Source organism: Myxine glutinosa, chromosome 9 (genome assembly GCF_964187855.1).
Source record: "Myxine glutinosa chromosome 9, kmMyxGlut1.1, whole genome shotgun sequence".
Taxonomy (NCBI): Eukaryota; Metazoa; Chordata; class Myxini; order Myxiniformes; family Myxinidae; genus Myxine; species Myxine glutinosa.
In genome coordinates this window covers 30,003,769-30,026,054 of record NC_136269.1, presented here as the reverse complement: position 1 = coordinate 30,026,054, position 22,286 = coordinate 30,003,769, and the positions used below count along the sequence as shown (strand labels likewise).

At 45.3% G+C, this 22,286-nt stretch overlaps 1 protein-coding gene across 3 annotated transcripts in view; it reads right to left on the bottom strand.

Moving 5' to 3' along the window:
- LOC137435511 (mitogen-activated protein kinase kinase kinase kinase 5) overlaps positions 1–22,286 on the bottom strand; it is a 208,854-nt gene that overhangs the window by 160,101 nt on the left and 26,467 nt on the right. For all 3 annotated transcript variants that reach the window (XM_068129366.2, XM_068129365.2, XM_068129367.2), the window contains exons 2-5: positions 17,683–17,740; positions 12,088–12,178; positions 8,617–8,681; positions 5,759–5,814 (exon numbers count right to left, since the gene is read on the bottom strand). In XM_068129366.2, coding sequence (XP_067985467.1) covers positions 5,759–5,814; positions 8,617–8,681; positions 12,088–12,178; positions 17,683–17,740 — 270 coding nt within the window. The remainder of the gene's footprint in view (positions 1–5,758; positions 5,815–8,616; positions 8,682–12,087; positions 12,179–17,682; positions 17,741–22,286) is intronic.

Genomic DNA, 22,286 nt, shown 5'->3' with positions numbered 1-22,286 from the left:
GAGAATCTGTGGAAAGACTTAAAGATTGCTCTTCATCGACGCTCCCCATCCAACTTGACAGAGCTTGAGCAAATCTGCAAGGAATAATGGGAGAAACTCCCCAAATCCAGATGCCATACCATCTGATACAGACATACCCAAGAACACTAAAATCTGTATTCACTGCCAAAGCCACTTCTACAAAGTAATGACTCAAGGAGCTGAATGCTGATGTAAACTAGAACAGCACTCGGAAGAGAGAATACACCTCCGCCAGGCTGAACAGTTGACATGTAGCATCTCACCGATAGGCCGGATCTTGATTTGGACCTTAAACAAAATCTAATTAGCTTGTTCTTGTCACCTAACCAACTCATCCCCCAAGTTTAGTCATAACTCGTCCACAACTTTTTGAAATATCATGCTTTTCACCCGATCTCTCAATAATGAAGAATAAGTTAAAAATAAAAAAATTCTCGTATCCGAATCCATATCCAGATCTTCACCAAAATCGAATCTATTGTTTCTTCTCAGACACCCAACCTTTCCACCAATTTTCGTCCGAATCCGGCCACAACTTTTTTGAGATATCCTGCTATGTAACGTTTTTGGCCCTATCGCCCAATGGTGAAGAATCACTTTAAAAACTTCTACTAGCCGGATCCGAACCTTCACCAAAATCTAATCATTTCGTCCTTGTCACACACTCTACCTCTCTGCCAAATGTCGTCCAAATCCGTCCACAACTTTTTGAGATATCTTGTTCATAGACAAACAAACAAACAGACAGACAGACATGGGTGAAAACATAACCTCCATCCACCTTTGGTGGCAGAGGTAATTAGATATATCTGCATTTCGTTTTTAATAAGCTTGTGAGAAATTCTCAAAATACCTTTTCGCTTTGTCATTATGGGGTATTTTGTGTGGATCGGTGACAAAAAATCTCGGTTTTATCCATCTGTAAATTCAGGCTTGAACGCAACAAAATGTGAAAAAGTCAAAGGGTGTGAATACTTTCTGAAGACACTGTATCTTGTGATAATGGTGTTCTTTAGGGACTGGTGCCCCTCAAGGCTTTGTCCTAGGAGCTATTCTATTCCTCATGTATTCCAACAACCACGTGTTCTCTTTCGAAAGTCATCTCTATCACTTTGCAGATGTCAGGGAGGCTTCATTCAGCCACACCTTTGTCCACCAATTTGGCCGAAAATACGAAGTTGGTCAATCACCTGGAATGTATCATTCAGTGCTTCCAAGTTCCACAGACCTACTTTGTCTCTACTTATAAAGGCCATGCGGCTATCCTTCCAGTTTATTTATGCGTTCAAAATCTGGTATAAGTGCAGTCTTGGGGAGCACCTTGGCCGAAAATCTACTGTGACCTTTCCTGGCACATATCGATACTGGACACGGAAATGCTACGTGTTGAGGCAAATATCATACTGAAAGACGCAATTCGGTGTCTGTCTGTCTGACTACGATACATTTAATCAATACCTGCACAATCTCAATCAAACCTGACAGGACTAGGGATCGCACGATGGAGGTTGTCGTGGCTTAATTTGCCCTCCTCCACAAGGGGGTTTTCCGCGTTGAGCGAAATCCATGTTAAGGTGAATATTTGGCTTATCGTGACATTTTTCCAAGGCCGCTTCGAGCAGCAAAAGTAATAACGACAATAACCACAATGACACTTGGTAGAGAGCATACCTGTGCCAGGCTTAATAGTTTACATTCTGTATCCCACTGACAGGCCGGATCTGGATCTGGACCTGAACCAAAATCTAATCGGCTTGTTCTTGTCGCCTAGCCAACTCATCCACCTAGTTTTGTCATAATCTGTCCGTACCTTTTGAAATATCATTCTATATATCGCTTTTGGCCACATCTCTCAATGGCCACATCTCTCCTCACTTTTTTTTTTTTTTTTTGTATACAAGATCGAGGCTCGTGAAAGAGCTAACATTAATCACACAAAAAGTCAAACCGACACATAAAACACAAAAAATAAGGGGAGCGGTAGACAAGATGGGGAGAGAGGGGGAAGGACACAAAAGAGAGGGGGAAGGACACAAACACAACATTTGAGAGCAGGGACATCGGGAGGACTTGGGGGGAGGTGGGAGAGGATTAAAACATATGAACACTGCAAGGACTCTGGGGTGAATTACCGGGGGTAGAAAAGATCAAGGTTTTCGATGGGGGAAGATAAGAGATGGTGGTGAACAGCTGTTTTAAAGACCTGGAGGGAGGAGTGGGATTGAAGGGAGTGGGGGAGATTGTTCCAGAGGCGGGAGAAAAGGGGAATGAAAGAGTGAAGGTGAGCAGAGAGCCTAGACTTTGGCAGTTTAACCAGAAGAGGGTTGCAGGCAGATCTTGTGCGACCTGAAGGAATATTGGGGGGACAGAGCACAGAGAGAGCTGGGGGAGCAAGGCCGGAGAGGAGTCGGTAGAAGACAGAAAGACCACCAACCTGCCTGCGGTGAGTGAGTGAAAGGCCCTCGGCGTTGACTACATCGCAGGAGATTCCAATGATTCTGAAAGCTTTGGCCTCAACAGCGTGAAGCCGAGCAAGGTGTGAGGCAGGAGCACCAGCCCAGAGGGGGGAACAGTATTCCATTGAGCTGCGGATGAAAGCCTTGTATGTGGTGAGGAGCTCAGGTGTGCCAAGGAAGGACTTCGCACGACGGAGGATGCCCAGTCGGCGACTGGCTTTGGAGGCCAGCTTGGAAATGTGGTTTTCCCAAGAAAGATCATGGCAGATAGTGAGACCCAAAAGCTTGAGCGACAGAACTTCTTGGAGAGGATTGTTGAGAAAGTAGATGGGAGGGTTGTCCAGTCGGTCCTTTCGGAGAGACATTGTAAGAGTGTGAGATTTGTCAGGATTGAAAGACATGTTCCACTTGTTTGACCAGTCTGTGATTTTGTCCAGGTCTGCAGAGAGGAACTGGGGACGGATACTCTTCTTTGCTACAAATCATATTCTTCAAGCAAACGACTGATCAATTTGCATTACAGTGACGTTGAAATCTGAGTGTGTATAATTCGAATTTTTCAAAATGTTTCATTTCACTCATTTTAAACGGAACTTAAAACCTTAGAATTCAACAGGTGATTTTAAAAAATAGCGCCATATATAAGCAGCAAGGATAGTTGATGAAGATGGATGGCAGGATGGCTTAGCACCCTAGAACTACGCACACTCGCCACGAAGCTGTTTTGCCTGGATTTGAATCTTGGCCCAGCTATAAACTGTCATCACGGGTTTTCACAAGCGTTGTGTGCGCAATCGTTAAAATGCGCGTCCCATCTGCCGGCATTAGTTGATGGACGTTAAAGATCCCATGATGTTCTTCATGAAGGGTAGGAGAGCTGTCACCGACACCATGGCCAAATTACAAATTCCTGCCCTAACCTTAGTCGAATGTCAGGCCTGGCCAGCCAGGTTGTGAAAGACTTGAGCCAAGCTTCCCTCCAGCCAACCCGCAAGAAAGTGGGAATAATTGTGCCCGTCAGGAAGAATAAGTTGGCTGATGAAGGTGATGTCAGCTGACTTCCAAGCAGATGGAAGATGACTTTGGGCAAATGATAGGGTTAACAGAGCAGAATGTTTGTGAAGTACAACTTGTTGTCTTTCAATGAAATCCGTTCAGCGAAATGACGGGTAAAAATGCCTAGTATAATATAAATGGACAATCGGAGAATAGAGTCCCTGAATGGTTTACTTTACATCACCATAAGTATACAGGAAAACTGCAAACCGTATCTGGCACATGTATACACATGCATAACAGGCGTAATAAAGTAGTTCCTTAATATCACTACAGACTCCATGGCAGAAAGGCACCTTGGAATCATCTGCAGTGCCCAGTCGTTGCTTAGCCTCTCACAGCTCCAAACAGTGTACAAGGCCTTCATCCACAGTACCACAGAGTATGGATGCCCTCTGTGAGGTGGTGCCTTCAGATCTCACCTTGCACCCCTGGAAAGGGCATAACCCATGATCACGAGACTACTTGGCGTAACCCATATGTTTCTACATTTACCCTCTTTGTCAACTTTTCCTGTCTGCTTCCAAGCTTTTCCGAGACTGTAAAAAGTACATTTTGTGTGCTCACATCTTGTGTCTTTGCGTTGAGCGTGCATGTCGAGTGCAGAATTATCAGGATAGTTTAGTTGAGTCACCTTGCCTCGAGCTATTTATTAAACCTTGTGTTATACTGAATTTTTTTTTTTTTAATTGGACCCAAGTAAAAATTATATATGCGGCAACGTCAGCACATAATAGTGAGTTGTAAAACAATCAAAATGGACGCTAAGTTGGTTTTACTATCTGCATCGTGGATGTCAAAGATTTCAGGACACATTTTCCAAGAGCAGGCCTTTGGAGCCAAATTCTCAATTCCGCTGAGGGGTCAAAGGTCGACTACTTTGCGAGATTGGGATCATTCTTGCTCGATAATTGCCACGATGCTCCCCCACGAGACTTCAAGAATGTGGACAAGGTCAGAATGGTCTCCTGTGGACAAGTTTTGCTCCTCAACAAAACAATACTTTAAATAAGATAAAACTGCTGTCGTCAAAATGCCACAGATTCCCAGAATTAAAAGATGATTTACCATTCATGATCAAAATGTCCATGGAAATCATTACTCATGTGTTTTAAGGAACATTCGATTATTGAAAGCTATTTGACCAATCATGTTGCCCTCAACTATGGGGTACTTCAACTATTTCAACAACTCCCTTCTACAAACATGATGGTTTCTACCCAGATTAACCTTCCCCAAGCCCGGGGTTTCCAGTTTTCCTGCCACTTCTGTAATTGAGAGTTTGCGGCTGTATCCATCTTGTTCATCCCCTGTGTCCTCCCCCTTCTCTCGTTCTTCCCCACGTACCTTATCCCTCCAAGTCTCGATCCCTCCATTTTGTCCCTCAATCCTGCAGTTGGAGTATTCCCGTTCAGTATTCCAGGTCCTCTATGAGCCTCCACTCTGTATTCTCTGTATTCTTTCTGTATTATCCTTGCACCAACATAAACTTCCTTCCACCCCACCCCACCCCCTAGGAATCCTGTGCTAATTTGCACCTGAATTAAAATGGGGTTGCCAACTTTACGTGTGTGGATTGTTTACCAGGTTGTGAAACTTTGCTCAAGACACCAAAGCACAAGACCTACTACCTGATTAAACGATTTGCTGTTCCTTTCATCTCATTACTTATAGCAGGTAATCTTAATTATAGGCCATCGCTCATACTCCAAAAAAAATGTATTTCGCAAAAAGCGCATACCTCCGGTAGAGCGCATACCTCCGGTAGAGCGCATACCTCAGGCCAGGCTGAACAGTTGATGTTTTGTATCCACTGATAGACGGGATCTGGATTCGGACCTGAACCAAAATCGAATCGCTTGGTCTTGTCATCGAACCAACTCGTCCACCAAGTTTCATCCGGATCCATCCACAATTTTTTGATTTATCGTGCTATATATAGTTTTTGACCCTATCTCTCATTGATGAAGAAGCACTTAAAAAAATATCGGATCCAGGTCGGGATTCTCACCAAAATCTAATCATTTCGTCCTTGTCACATACACAACCTCTCCAACGTGTTTCGTCCAAATCTGTCCGCAACTTTTTGAGATATCCTGTTCACAAACAGACAAACAAACAGACAGAAACAGACAGAAACAGACAGACAGGTGTGAAAACATAACCTCCATCCACCTTCCGTGGCGGAGGTAATAACAGGGTAATTTCCTGATGACGTCACATACCTGTAAGGTTTCACGGCAAATGTAGGAAATTTGCTGCTCTGTTAAAGGGCCTGTGGCTGAAAGAAAGATAACACAGTCAGATTTATAAGCAACTTTAAGCATTTAAAGATAAACAAGAAAATAAATTCTCATGGACAGGTTCCAGGAAAGGTTCTACCTGAGCTAACTCAGAAACTTATTGATAAATAACTATTTCATCATGATCTTTCTATCCAACTTACGTGTCAATACTGCATTATCACAACTAGTGAGTTACCCGTCGGGTGGGGGGCCAGAAGCAAAAAGACAATGCAGAAACGGTGAATGCTAAAGCATTGAACCAATAAATTCCACAGATCATCATCTACAAGTTGTTGTAGATCATCTAGAAGATCATCTACAAGTGGAGAAGATTCCAAAGAACTGCCAACTTGTTCAGGCCAGGCCGCCCCAGCAAGTTCAGCCCGAGAGCAGATCGCAAGATGCTGAAAGAAGTCTCGAAGAACCCCAGAATGTCATCACGGGACCTACAGGTAGCTCTTGCCACTGTTGATGTCAAAGTGCACAAGTGTACCATTAGAAAGAGGCTGCACAAATTTGATATACATGGGAGGTGTGCCAGGAGAAACCTTTGCTGTCCAGAAAGAATATCAGGGCAAGACTAAAGTTTGCCAATGAACACCTAGGCAAAGACCAGCACTTCTGGAACAATGTGCTCTGGACAGATGAGTCAAAGGTAGAGCTATTTGTCCACAGTACCAGAAGACATGTTTGGCGAAAACCAAAGACAGCATTTGACCACAAGAACCTGATACCAACTGTAAAGCATGGTGGTGGAAATATCATGGTTTGGGGCAGCTTTGCTGCATCAGGGCCTGGGCAGCTCACCATCATTGAATCCACTATGAATATTATTCTTCATTGTAGCAGACGGTGCTTGAGGATAATGTGAGGCCATCTGTTTTCAAGTTTAAGCTCAACCGAAGGTGGACCTTGCAACATGCAAATGACCCTAAACATACCAGTAAATCCACCAAGGAATGGTTGAAAAGAAAGAAATGGAGGGTTCTGGAATGGCCAAGTCAAAGCCCGGATCTAAATCCCATCGAGATGTTGTGGGGGGATTTGAAACGAGCTGTGCATGCAAGAAACCCCTCAAACATCGCACAGCTGAAAGAATTCTGCATGGAGGAGTGGGCAAAAATTTCTCCCAGTCGATGTCAGAGACTGGTAGATGGTTATAAGAAACACCTACTTGAGGTTGTTTCTGACAAAGGGGGCAATACCACCGATTAGAGCCAAGGGTGTACTTACCTTTTCCACATGCGAAATTTGCATTTATGTTTATTTAAATTATACAATGGACAACAAAATGTAAATGTTTCATGATATTTGTTATATTATATCACCTTTATCTATAAATATTGTTGAAATGAAGATCAAATAGCTGTATGCTAAAATATGTTGAAAAAGTCAAAACTTTACATGGGGTGTACTTACTTTTTCACGTGACTGTACATATGTGCGTGCATGTGAGTGTGTGTAGAAAATGAAAAAGGAAGCGGAAGGGGGCAGTTTTGGGAAAGCAGAAAAAGAAGTAGACAGATTATTGACACAGAATGAGGGTAGAGAAGGCTTAATTGGTAGTGTGTACTAAAATCGTTTTGTGCTTCTGCTCGCTCAAATTTTCATCATGGAAATGATATTGCAACAAACACAAGCATTTACCTTATAATGATTGTAGTAATCAAAATAATAATACCAAGTACAGATACATTCAAAGTACACCGCCCCAATGCCAAACAAATCAATAACATCCTCCAGCGCGGCATTGCCGGGTCACCTTTGGTGCCCGGCGAAACTGCTGCGCAGCACATAGAGTCGGCATTGGGAGGGACAGGTGTACAATAATTGATTGATAAATTGCATAATTAAAATCAATAAACAATGATCGTAAAATAATTTCATCAATTGGCTAATGGCATACCTCAACCGCCAGTGTTTCATCCATCCGAAGATATAACTTTTGGAAAGTTAATTTTAAAAAGTCATTAATCAAAAAATTAAATAGTTAAATGATTAATTAATCAATAAATCAAAAATATCCTTTATAGCCACATCACTTGGTCACTATCATGTCCAAATATCAGCTCCCTAGCTCAAAAGTGGTCTGAAATATTGCCCAGATGAGAAAGATAATAAACAAGTACTTAATTAATCGCTAATGAATGAATTAATTAATTAATCAAAAAACAAAAAACACCGTTTTTGCCAAAGTACTTGCTCACTATTGTGCTCAAATTTCAGCTTCCTAGCTCAAAACATGGCTGTGATATCTCCCAAACAAATAAACAAACAAACAAACAAGAAAGAAAACAAGAAAACAAGAAAGAAAACAAGAAAACAACAAACAACCGGAGTGAAAACTGAGTACTCCCTTTCAGCACACGTCATTTCCAGGCCCCCTTCGGTGCCCGGCGATGACGTCATGCAGCGCCTGGAGATGGAATAGGAAAGGAGCGGTGTACAATAATTATTATTATGTACTAAAACAACCTAGGGATGAGTTTCAAGAGGAGAAAGCTTCCAAAAATTCCTGCTACATAGAGTCCAATACCAGCATCACCAAATGATAACTACAGCTGGAAGATACATACAAGTACCTTAGAGTAGATGAAGGAATTCCCTTTACCATTCTCCTAATGGGTTTTGATATTGCTGCTGCAGATGCTTTCAGAATATACAAGGAGAGCTTAGCTTTGTTTTGAGTTGTACTACAATTTATTCCCTTTCCATCAAAAATCTAGTCTATGCACAATACATCACACATCCTGAAAAACTCAAAAGTAGGGATGTAAACACTGAATGCACACATCTACCTTGGTAAATGTCCTGCACCGAGCCTCCTCCACAGAACTCCATGCAGATCCAAAGCTTGTCTCGTCTGCATCCCACAAAGCAGAATCCAATTATTTACTTCAATAGGCGTTTGTTGGACGGAACAAGGAGTTTTAACAAACTTGCTTTGAGCACAGATCGTTTGCGCAGTTGATATGACGCTGCTTCATTCGTGTTCGTCACAAAGATGCTCGTTCATGAGGATAAACTCTCGTTACCCCATGAAACTCTCGTCACTGGGAGGGCATATTGGACAGTGAAATGCGCTTCGATGCGTTAACTGTAAAGGTGTTGGCGAAGTGTCAATGGAACAGTTGAACAAATGATGGGAAATCTTTGAAGCTGGAAATCAATGTTAAACATAATATAATGTTAGCATGATGAACGAAAATGTGTGTGGACGTATGGAAATGGAATCACAGCTGACTACAATTGAGAAAATGCAGAATGTGTCAACACTGTTTTCCTCCAAATCTCATGTACGCAGCCCGTCACTCTCCATGTCGACGTTACACACTCTCATATTTCCAAAGCTTGTGTACCGAAGCCATCCCTCTCCGTCCCCACCATACCCACTCTAACTCACTACCTCCTGCATAGTGTAACATGTTTTAACCCAACAAGGTGAAGAGTTCTTGCCAGCATTGACTTTTTCTTGGCTATGGGCCCAGATGGTGACAGTGCCTGTGTTTGCAAATTCTGCCCTATTGCTATCACTTATCCCCTATAGAGCGATACGCTCTGCATTGAGCAGAGATTGAGCCTTCACCTTCCTCCTGTCTGCTTGCAAGACAGTCAACATCACTCCCATACACAAGGAGGGTGCGAAAATACATCTCCTCAACCACAGGTCAGTTAACTTACTTGCAATTATCAGTAAAGTCAAGAAATTCATCACGGCGGCTGACATCTTCTTTCCTTTTCGGAAACAGCCTGATCTCTGACCATTAGTTTGGTTTCCATTCGAGCCACTCAACTTTGGGCTCTCAACAATGGATGGAAGCATTGGTTATCAAACAAGAGGTCAGGCCATCTCTCTGGACATACGTTGGTCATTTGACACAGTTTGACCCCTACTCTGCTTGCCAAGCTTTCTGACTGTAGCATGCAATTCCACCTTCTTTCCAGAATTGATGACTTCCTCCACTGACACTGTCAGAATGTAACGATCAACGGAATCTTCTCATCTACTCTTCTCTCTCAGTAAAGGTGGGAGTGCCCAAACCCAAGGCTATGTCTTGGGCCCAATCTTGTTCCTAGCATATACATATGTGACCCTTCCAATACTCCTTAAGACCCTCTTTTCCTTTTTGCATATGACTACACATTGCGTCGTACAGTACCCCTTTCTCACTGACAGGCAGACAGAAGGTGCATCCCTCTATGCTGCTGTCCCACCAAGAATCACATGCAGGTCTAACACTTAGAACGAGTCATTCAATGCAGACAAATCTCACATCCTCACTTGTCTGCTCTAAAGATTAATCAAACATTCCCATTTATCTATTTCCATAATCAACCACTGGAAAATATTCCATCTCTCAAACTCATGGGCATCATCACCTATGACCTTTCCCAGGAGGACCAAGTATCATAGCTGGTCTCCAGGGGCTTTCCCTGAAGTAATCCTTCAAAATCCTGTGTTTTTGCTGTGAGTGTCAGCAACATCAAAACCTTTCCAATCAAATGAACAATCTAGAGACATCGCTGCATGTTCTTCCACACGTTTCTCCCAAAGGATGCTCATATGGGGTTTAGTCTTGATCAGTTTGAGCTTCACACAATGATTCTGAGTACTTCGGTCATGATTCTGGGATCTAAGGTACAAATTCCACATACGTATTTTGTTGATTTGTCAATTGTTTCCGAAGTTCCTTGCAATTCATGTGAAAAGTATATATTGTTATTTTTGGCCTACTTGTAATTTGTAAACATGCTCCTCCATTTGCGTGTAATACTCTGGAGAAAGCCAGGCACAGAGTTGGGATCCTCCATTTTATAAAGTCCTAATTGTCATCCATACTACAACAGAGATGTCTGTCTGTTTGTCTGTCTGTCTGTCGGTCTGTGTCACTATTTTTCTCAGACATGGCCAAACAGATTTTTGTCAAACTTTCAGATGTTAAACTTTTTTGAAATTTTTGAAAAAAAAGTTGGATACTTTGGGATTGTTTTTTTAATCACTCCATGGTGCCTAAGCCGTTATAGCTATGTGGAAGGTAATATTAAATGATCCCCGACCCCATTCCGTAGTGGGTGTAGGGGAGTGTTTTAGGCCCACCCAAAAAAAAAACAAGTACAAAAAGTTTTAATTAAAACAAAAGCCGCGTCGATGTTACACAATGCCTAGATGCAGCTGTGCCTATAACGTCGATGTTATAGGCACAGGACATTCCTATTGATTCGATTACTTGATGTTATTTTTGTGCAAAGTGAAAATATATCTCGGCAATTTCCCGTGTGTGGCGACGAATTTTTAATATATCTCGGCATTTTCCCGTCTGTTATTTCAGGCGGTGTATGACTGACCATGCCACGATTTAAAATATATATATCTCGGCAATTTCCCGTGTGTGGTGACACGTGAACGAAGCTATGCTCCTCTCTCCACATTATTGTGACGACGTATAAATTAAATATTTCATCGTGACGATTGTCATCAAATGGACGAATTTTTAATATATCTCGGCATTTTCCCGTCTGTTATTTCAGGCGTGTATGACTGACCATGCCACGATTTAAAATATATATATCTCGGCAATTTCCCGTGTGTGGCGACATGTGAACTATGCTATGCTCCTCTCTCCACATTATTGTGACGACGTATAAATTAAATATTTCATCGTGACGATTGTCATCAAATGCACGAATTTTTAATATATCTCGGCATTTTCCCGTCTGTTATTTCAGGCGGTGTATGACTGACCATGCCGCGATTTAAAAAAAAAAATCTCAATGGACTTGAAGTTACAGGCCTTTGAGAATTCATTTCGTTCTATAAAGGGCAACTTTCATCGGATTTTCTTCCCGTTTTTTTTCAACCGAGTCTAAAACGATGTTAGCGACTGTGAAAAATGAAATGATATATCGAATTTGATTTGAAATAAAACTGTGTGAGAGAGGAAGACACCACGGGCCTACAAAACAGGCCTCAAAGCTATGCGAGTTAATAAAATGGTGGATATTTGTGAAGGCTCTCCCAGAATGGGTGGAGCTTTGAGGTTTTGTCTTCTCTGCAAGAACAAGAACAAGAAGAAGAAGAAGAAGAACAACAACAGCAGAGGGCACTCTATGAGCAGCGTCTGCGACGCGGCTAAAAAGAAAAAAACCCAAAATTTTATTTCTTCAAAATGCCAACGGGATTAGAACAGCACCAGGTAACATCAGGTACCCCCCACTCATAAATAATATATGGTGGTGTGGAAATAATCATTAGAAGTAACTGAGGTTACCGAAGGTAGCTTCCATGATAGGCGACGATGTTGGGATGTGTACACTCTTTCATGGTCAAAATTTCCTGCTGGATTACGGAAAAGTCATCACCTACAACGGCACAGAAACCCATAGAACAGTTGCCTTCAAAAAGCAAAATATGCAAGTGATAAGAACGGCACTAGGTAGAGAGCATACCTATACCAGGTTGAACAGTTTACATTTTGTATCCACTGATAGGCCGGATCTGGATTCGGACCTGAACCAAAATCGAATCGGCTTGTTCTTGTCACCTAACCAACTCATCCACCGAGTTTTGTCATAACTCATCCACAACATTTTGAAATACTACATAATGCTATATATCATTTTTGGCCATATCACTCAATGGTGAAGAATACCTTGAGAAATTAAAATCTCTCATATCCGGATCCGTATTCGGATCTTTGCCAAAATCGAACATATTTGTCCTTGTCACACACCCAACCTGTCCACCAGGTTTCGTCCAAATCCATCCACAACCTTTCGAGATACCCTGCTGTACTCCCCAAAAAATCCATATTCAAACCAATGTAGATATTGTATTAGTATCAGTGGGGTCACCTGATCAAGACAGGGTTATTTAGACATTAGTAAACCACCAAGAAGATTGATGTTTAAAGGTGTAGCCAAAATTAACATCGGAGTGCACCACGGCAATGATGAGCCAAATGGCCTCATTGAATTTTTTTATTTGGACGTTGACCTTCCGCATGTGAAAATATTGTGGTCGAGCAAATTCCGGGACAATTGGTCCAAGTGTATGGAATTGCATAGGAATCAAACAAAGGGACACACACATACACTCTTATATAGGTGTACTAGCAGAAGTACCCGGTGTTGCCGGGCGGGGGAGGGGGAGGGGGAGGGGAGGGGAGGGGAACGGGGGAGGAGGGGAGGAGGGGGGGATAGGGGGGGAGGGGAGGGGGGGATAGGGGGGGATAGGGGGGGAGGGGATGGGGGAATAGGGGGGAGGGGAGGGGGGGATAGGGGAGGGGGGGATAGGGGAGGGGGGGATAGGGGGGAGGGGAGGGGGGATAGGGGGGAGGGGAGGGGGGGATAGGGGGGAGGGGAGGGGGGGATAGGGGGGGAGGGAGGGGGGATAGGGGGGAGGGAGGGGGGATAGGGGGGGAGGGAGGGGGGATAGGGGGGAGGGAGGGGGGATAGGGGGGGGATAGGGGGGGAGGGAGGGGGGATAGGGGGGAGGGAGGGGGGGATAGGGGGGAGGGAGGGAGGGGGGATAGGGGGGAGGGAGGGGGGATAGGGGGGAGGGGAGGGGGGGATAGGGGGGAGGGGAGGGGGGATAGGGGGGAGGGGAGGGGGGATAGGGGGGAGGGGAGGGGGGATAGGGGGGAGGGGGGGATAGGGGGGAGGGGGGGAAGGCGGGAGAGGGAGGGGGTAGGGGGGAGGGGGAGGGGGGATAGGGGGAGGGGGGGATAGGGGAGGGGAGGGGGGGATAGGGGGAGGGGGGGATAGGGGGGGAGGGGAGGGGGTAGGGGAGCAGTCAGAAGTGGGAGCTCTTTTATGGAGAATTTATATCTTAAAGGGGAGGGGAGGGGAGGGGGGGAAGGGGAGGGGAGGGGGGGGAGAAAGGGGAGGGGAGGGGGGGAGAAAGGGGAGGGGAGGGGGGAGAGAAAGGGGAGGGGGGGAAGGGGAGCGGGGAAGGAGGGGGGAAGGGGAGGGAGAGGGTGAGGGGAGGGGAGCGGAGGGGAAGGAGCGGAGGGGAAGGGGAGGGGGGAAGGGGAGCAGTCAGAAGTGGAAGCTCTTTTACAGAGAATTTATATCTTAATGGGGAGGGGAGGGCAGGGGGGGAAGGGGAGGGGAGGGGGGGGAAGGGGAGGGGAGGGAGGGGGGAGAAAGGGGAGGGGGGAAGGGGAGCGGGGAAGGAGGGGGGAAGGGGAGGGTGGAGGGGAAGGCAGGAGAAGAAGGTGAGTGGCTCACGTTTCTGCGTGAATGTGGCTCACGTTTCTGAGTTAAGTGTGATGCTGATCAGGAGGAAGAAGAAGCCATACTACCAAATTAGTACACTTCCGGAATTGTTTGATTTATTTGTATTCAAATGTCTGGTAATTGTTTTGTATTTATTTATGCGAATGTGTACTTGTATATAAATGTCATTCATTTAAAAAGGCTTCGGCACTATCGAGCACTTAAAAAAAAATTAAAAAAAAATTTAAGTCCAAAAAAGCGAACCTTTAAAAAAAAAAAAAAATTAATTTTTGGGCTAAAACACTCGCAGGCACTCACTGATGAACCTCTGAAAGTTTGATGAAGATCCGTTCAGCTATCTCTGAATAAAATGTGGACACACACAGACAACTCGCGTTTATATATATATAAATCGGGATTTAAATTTAATTCAAAAATTGATCCAGACGTCTATTCTCTTTCAAACATTCAAACCGACAGAGGTAGTTATTTATCACAGCATCTGTAGACGTTTCACCCTTTTACTCAACTCCGTTTCGCTGTTATTTGGTGGAGCAAAGAGTCAACTGAGCTTTATAGATATTTCGATATAGACATAGATAGATGTGGGAGGGGTGACAATGACGATTTGGTCGATAACTACATATACATTAAATAAATAAAAAACGTGTGACTACACCACAGTGATTGGCTCACTCAGGATGATGCAAGACCCATCATGCACATTTTATCATTAAATACACATCGGCATACACCATCAGCATGTACACATACTACCGCCATCAACTCACCGTTGATGAAACTGAAAATTCACAGGAGATCTGTGTCAGTGGTAGCTTGAAGAGAATTAATGTAGGCCACGCTTTTCTGCAACATGGTCATTAAATTTTATGAAGCAAATGTTAGTCTGGTCCCCTGCCCTTTCGGTCATCCCCATAACCTCCACCACTTTCTCCAATTACTCAGAAGACGGAACATCAAGAGGACGGAAGGATCAAAGACAATAGGACTGAAGACAATTTTCTTGCTAAACGCAGTCTAGTTTATTCCAAGGCCTTCAATATACCCCAAGATCCATAACATAACTGGGATGTGGAGAAAACAAAATAATGATTCGTCACCACCTTGAAGGAATAGGATTGAAAACCTGGTTTGGACAGATACAACAGGGCAGTGCCAACAGGGAAATGAAGGGATGAGAATGAGTAGAAAAGTTCAACTCGTGCTTGCTGGTGTATAAATACACCCCAGTCAGTATTTGTTGGTGAAACCACTGAATTGGTCGACAGCACATGCAAACATTGGTAAAAAAAACAAAAGCCGCGTCGAAATATTTCATCGTGACGATTGTCATCAAATGGACGAATTTTTAATATATCTCGGCATTTTCCCGTCTGTTATTTCAGGCGGTGTATGACTGACCATTCCGCGATTGTAAAAAAATGTATCTCGGCAATTTCCCGAATTTCGGATTTTCTTCCCGTTTTTTTTCAACCGAGTCTAAAACTATGTTAGCGACTGTGAAAAATGAAATGATATATCGAATTTGATTTGAAATAAAACTGTGTGAGAGAGCAAGACACCACGGGCCTACAAAACAGGCCTCAAAGCTATGCGAATTAATAAAATGGTGGATATTTGTTTATATGAAGCCACTCCCAGAATGGGTGGAGCTATGGTTCCCAGAATGGGTGGAGCTTTGAGGTTTTGTCTTCTCTGCAAGAACAACAACAAGAAGAAGAAGAAGAAGGACAAGAACAACAACAGAGGGCACTCTATGAGCAGCGTCTGCGACGCGGCTAAAAATGATGTCACCTTTTGTAAGGTAACAGAAATAGCCCAAAATAACTCAGAATTAACAACCATGCCTGAATTGAGTTTAGAACAGCTTAGTTGTTGGTGGTGGTTGTATCTTTTTTGCCAGTATGCTGGAGTTACAGATTGATGGAAAGCACGGGTGGGGGTAGAGGAGAGGCATGACTGAAAGAGCATGGTGACCTGTTGTGGAAGCCCATCCCATACATCTAATGCAAAAAAGAAGCTCTGTTGTGTGCGTGCGTCCAGCCGTCGGCGGGCCTTGTATACTAGTCTATATTATAAAAAGTGCCGTGCCAGTCTGTCTGTCGTGCTATAACTTAAGAATGGATTATCGGATTTCAATGAAACCAACGATGGTCGATTCAGGGAACTCCCAATAAGGTTTGTGATGCAAAAAAGGGAAGGGACGTTTGTGTATGGGTTCATGGGCACACGTGGCGAAACTGCAAACACCAAGTTGCGACGCTGGCTATCCCCGCACAGCCAGCAGGGTCTCCCAGGAATCCCTTTTGGTCTTGCTTCATAGATTAGCCATCGCAACTATGATGAGGAAACTGAAAGCCCTGCTTTCGTTTTTAGCATTTACACAAGGCAGAGGCCACCATTTACACGAGGCCACCTCAGAGTTTGTTTCCTGCCATGGCCCGTGCCTAATTATTTCGATTTTGATCTTCCTCTTGGTATGTTGGTGTATATTATTCATAATTCAGCATATAAAAAGGCTGTAATGAATATCCCATTAGCGCTCGCCAACCCACCTCCCTCCTCACTCCCTGAGTATATAATATACATAGGCTGGTACCTATACACTGCCTAATTTTATTTTTCCCCATTAACACTGACGGTTTTCTTATCAATTACACAAAGATTGGTATTCCTGTCAGCGAAGCGACGGGTCTTGTATTCTAGTGCGTTAACGACAGGCTGATGACCTGTTGATTTGGCGTATGTATAATAAAATAGTTCCATCATGGTTGCTGACTGAACTCATGTGTTTCTTGATCATTCCCGGCGTTTCGCTACTGTCACATGACCAAGGTGATGAATGCTTGTGGGTTTTTTTGGGGGGTTTTTTTGTATACAAAATCGAGGCTCGTGAAAGAGCTAACATTTATCACACAAACAAATCAAACAGACAAACAAGCAAAGTCTATAAAAAGGGGAGCGGTAGACAAGATGGGGAGAGAAGGGGAAGCACATAGACACAACATTTGAGAGCAGGGACATCGGGAATGTGTGGGAGGGAGAGGGATTGGGGGAAGGCGGCGTCGGAAGGGGGGGTGGGTGGGAGAAGTATAAACACAAGGACACCAAGGACTTTCAGGACGGAAGTTGGTAATTCAAAAAAGTGGATTTGGGCTGAAATTAGCAGGGGTAGAAAAGATCAAGGTTTTGGATGGGGGAAGACAAGAGATGGTGGTGAACAGCTGTTTTAAAGACCTGGAGGGAGGAGTGGGATTGAAGAGAGTGAGGGAGTTTGTTCCAGAGGCGGGAGAAAAGAGGAATGAAGGAGTGAAGGTGAGCAGAGAGTCTTGATTTTGGCAGTTTAACCATAAGAGGGTTGCAGGCAGATCTTGTGCGACCTGTAGGAATATTTGGGGGACAGAGCACAGAGAGAGCTGGAGGAGCAAGGCCGGAGAGGAGTCGGTAGAAGGTCGGTCTTGACAGCTGAAAATAATATTACTGCCGAGTGTAATGTCAGAGTATTTATTTCGCACTTTAAAAATCTACAAACATCAAGAATAATCTTTGGTAAATATGACTGTTTTTAAATAGGTAAATAAAATATTTATATAAGATAATCATACTTACTGTTTTAACAAACTCACCTGGCTCGATCTTGATAATCTTGATAGCCACCAGTTCTCCAGTCTGCACATTCGAAGCCTACAGGAAATGAGAAGAAAAGAATAGGCCTTCCATTTTTTCATCAATACCAAAATTTGCTCAAGCAATTACTTTGTTGTATGGAGACCACACCTTTGGCCTGTATATTATTTATGGGCCCATATGAAGACCACACCTTTGGCCTGTATATTATTTATGGGCCCAAAGTAATAGTACATCATTCTCCACGTGCTCGGAGATCAGCGGTAAATGGAGTTCAATGTTAGCGGTTGTCAACATTGCAAAAATCCCATAATGTGAACAATAACAAAAGTTATGAAGTATTATGAAAAATAATAAGTATGCCATATTCAACGAAAGCAGCTGAAGAAGAGAGGGATAGTCGGAGAATGGTGGACAGGGAGCGTCAAAACGAGACCGTAGACTATAAAGCAGGACAATGCAAAAAGGTAAAGCTCGAGTTATACTAAATTGTACTTTTCAAATCAGCGAGGTTGTTATCGACAGGAGATAATTATCTTGATTAATTATTGCCAATCGATGTTTGAATGAAATTCAACGATGAAGGATGTGATGCATATGCATGAGGTTGATCTGACATGAGTGGGTGTACTGTACGTGTGGATTAGGGTGGTCCACTGATCGGGAGGTAGAAAATTTATTTCTGAATTTATATTGTCTCACCCCTTCGTTGTGTTCCCTTTTGGTTAATAATTATCCATATAATGTTTTGTGACGATTGAGCTATAGTAAAAGGTGCCCCAACAACACCAATTTTTCACCCACTATAAAACGGGAAATGGGGAACAAATATATATATATATAAAGTCACGTGAAAAAGTAAGTACACTCTTGGCTCTAATAGGGGGTATTGCCCCCTTTGGCAGAAACAAACTCAAGTAGGCGTTTCCTATAACTATCTACCAGTCTCTGACATCGACTGGGATAAATTTTTGCCCACTCCTCCATGCAGAATTCTTTCAGCTGTGCGATGTTCAAGGGGTTTCTTGCATGCACAGCTCGTTTCAAATCCCCCCACAACATCTCGATGGGATTTAGATCCGGGCTTTGACTTGGCCATTCCAGAACCCTCCATTTCTTTATTTTCAGCCATTCCTTGGTGGATTTACTGGTATGTTTAGGGTCATTGTCATGTTGCAAGGTCCACTTTCGGTTGAGCTTCAACTTTCCGCCAGATGGCCTCACATCATCCTCAAGCACCCCCTGGTACAATGAAGAATTCATAGTGGATTCTATGATGGTGAGCTGCCCAGGCCCTGATGCAGCAAAGCTGCCCCAAACCATAATATTTCCACCACCATGCTTTACAGTTGGTATCAGATTCTTGTGGTCAAATGCTGTCTTTGGTTTTCGCCAAACATGTCTTCTGGTACTGTGGCCAAATAGCTCTACCTTTGACTCATATGTCCAGAACACATTGTTCCAGAAGTGCTGGTCTTTGCCTCGGTGTTCATTGGCAAACTTTAGTCTTGCCCTTGTAGTGAAATTATACTGAAGGTGAAGGTGGACCCCGGAGTGCTCGCTTATCCCACTAAAGGGGCGTCTATAAGACCCGGGACGACCGCGGCGCAAGGCCACTCCTGTGACATTTACTGTGACATATAGTCCTGTAGTCTTGAATGGTATGTACGCACCTATATGCTGGACTTGCTTGCTTTGCCTATTGTTATCGGTCTTTCCCCTGTAATACCCCGATTCTGATGTCTATTGCATGAATGTATTTTACAGGATGTTACCACAGATCTAAATGATATTAAACCAACCTACGGGACAATTCGTGTGTGTGGATGATTTTCACGACATTTAATATATCCCAAAGGGGACTTCTCAACTCGCGCGACCGACCGAGGATACGGGAGCGGACTCGACTACGGCCGAGTCCCTGGCTGCTCCTGAGGCGGACTCGGATTCCGGCCTGACTGCTGCTACCGCTGCCCGGCCACGGCCAGAACGGTACGCGAAGTGTTATTTTTGTGGCAACCGGCAGCATCCCAGGTTAGAGTGCCCGGCTCGGGAGGCAATATGCCATCTGTGCTCCACCAAGGGCCACTTCGCGAAGGTCTGCAAGAAGTCCGCGCGAGGCACGCGAGCCCGCGCGTCCTTGAATGGGCTTATCGCTGAGCCAACGGACCGGGCACCGAGCGGAGCGCCCCGCCCGGCCTTGATGAGCGTATCCCCTCCTCGTGGGCCCCTGGCTGCATGCTCGTCCTTGGTGGGGGACATCGGGCCGCCCAAACAACTGGCGCGACCACGACCGGCCGTGGAGCGATCGGCCTTGGCTGGCGTCCGAACGCCCACCTCAAACAAGCAACAAGGTACTGCTTTGAAAACTCCTCTGGATTCGCAGCGAACGCTGCACGTGACTCGAGCGCCATCCGACGGCGGCTTTTACGAATTACACGCTATTGCTCCAGCTCATGAAACGGTGAATGGCAGTGATCCTCTATGCGTGACTCGAGCGCCCTCTGATGGCGGCTCTTACGAATTACACGCACTTGCTCCAGCACGGCCAACTATGCGCTTGTCACGAGGGTCCTCCACAGGCTGCCCGAACGACCGGCAAACTGCAGCCAGTGTGGGAACGCCCTCTGACGGCGGCTCTTACGAATTACACGCACTTGCTCCAGCACGGCCAACTATGTGCTTGTCACGAGGGTCCTCCACAGGCTGCCCGAACGACCGGAAAACTGCAGCCGGTGTGGGATCCACTCGCGAAGCGCGATCTTCTCAGCCGGATGGCACAATACCTGCCGGATCTTCCGGCCTTGCTCAGGCCATCATTCCGCTCAAGGTCAAGGGCGTTTTTGCGCAAGCCTTAATCGACACGGGGTCTACGGATAGTTTTATCGATCAACGACTAGTGCGTCAACATGGGTGGCCGGTTCTCGGGACTACACGACGGATCTTCATGGCCTCCCAAGGACTTCGGCTGAGCACAAAAGGGGAATGTCGATTGAAACTTGTGATAAAGGGACGCATGTTCCCAGACGTGCATCTCATGGTATTACCTGCGTTATGTGCTGACGTTCTGTTAGGACACGATTTCCTTAAGCGACATGGACGTTTGGAAATGGACTTCGGTGGGCCGGACACGCTTGCTGTGTGCGCACTCGCTAAGATGGACGTGGAGCCTCTCTCGCTGTTCCCCAACCTGACCACTGATTGTACTCCTGTAGCCGTAAAATCGCGGCGCTACTCCCGCGCAAACGCGCAATTCATTGCGGAAGAAACGGCCCAGCTCTTAAAGGACGGTATTATAAAACCCAGTCGGTCGCCGTGGCGGGCCCAAGTCTTAGTGGTGTGAAGTGAGGCCCATCGCCGGCGCATGGTAATCGACTACTCACAGACGATTAATCGTTTTACACAGCTGGATGCCTACCCCTTACCGGGGATGGATGCACTGGTACGTCAGGTGGCCCTGTACTCCGTTTACAGCACTCTCGATCTGCGTAGTGCGTATCATCAGGTCCCCATCTCTAGGGCTGATCGCGTCTATACAGCCTTTGAATCGGGTCAACGGTTGTACCAGTTCACTCGACTCCCTTTTGGGGTGACAAACGGGGTCTCATGTTTTCAGAGGGCTATGGATGACCTCGTTACGAAGGTGAACTTGACAGATGTCTTTGTCTATCTGGACAATCTTACGGTTTGTGGGTATGACCAGGGGCATCACGACGCTAATCTGAAGCACTTCCTCGAGGTCGCGCAGAAATATCGCCTAACCATGAATGAGGCTAAGTGTCGTTACTCTCTACGCACGATAGATCTTCTGGGGTACACTGTGACCCATGGCTCTGTCTCTCCGGATAAGGAGCGTCTGCGACCTTTGCTCGATATGGCTCCGCCTAGCGATCGGACTTCGCTGAAACGCGCTCTTGGGCTGTTCGCCCACGATTCAAAGTGGGTGCAAAATTTCTCTGCGAAGCTCCGCCCCCTTGTGGCCTGCGACACGTTCCCCATGGGCCCGGCCGCCATGGCGGCCTTCGGGGGCCTTAAGGCCGACATCTCTGGCGCCGCCGTAGCGACGATTGACGAGAGTGCATCTTTCGTCTTGGAAAGTGATGCCTCGGATCATGCGATAGCGGCGACTCTCTCCCAAGGGGGGCGCCCTGTGGCTTTCTTTTCGTGGACTCTCACCTCCGCTGAGCGGAGGCATTCGTCTGTCGAAAAGGAAGCGTACGCGATCGTCGAATCAATTCGGCGATGGCGGCCGTACTTACTCGGGCGATGTTTCCAAATCGTCACGGACCAACAAAGCGTTGCGTTCATGTACGACACCTTACATGCTCAACACATTAAGAATGAGAAAATCACTCGCTGGCGTATCGAACTCGCTGACTTCTGCTACACCATCAAATACCGCCCGGGGAAGGATAACCTGGTTGCCGACGCCTTATCGAGGCCGGCCACTTGCGCGGGGGTTGTAACTTTGGAGGGACTGCGCGCTTTGCACGGCACTATGTGTCATCCCGGGGTGGCGCGTTTCGCGCATTTTGTGCGCAGTGGTAATCTGCCGTACTCGATTGAGGACATCCGCCGGATCTGCCGTGACTGCACTATCTGT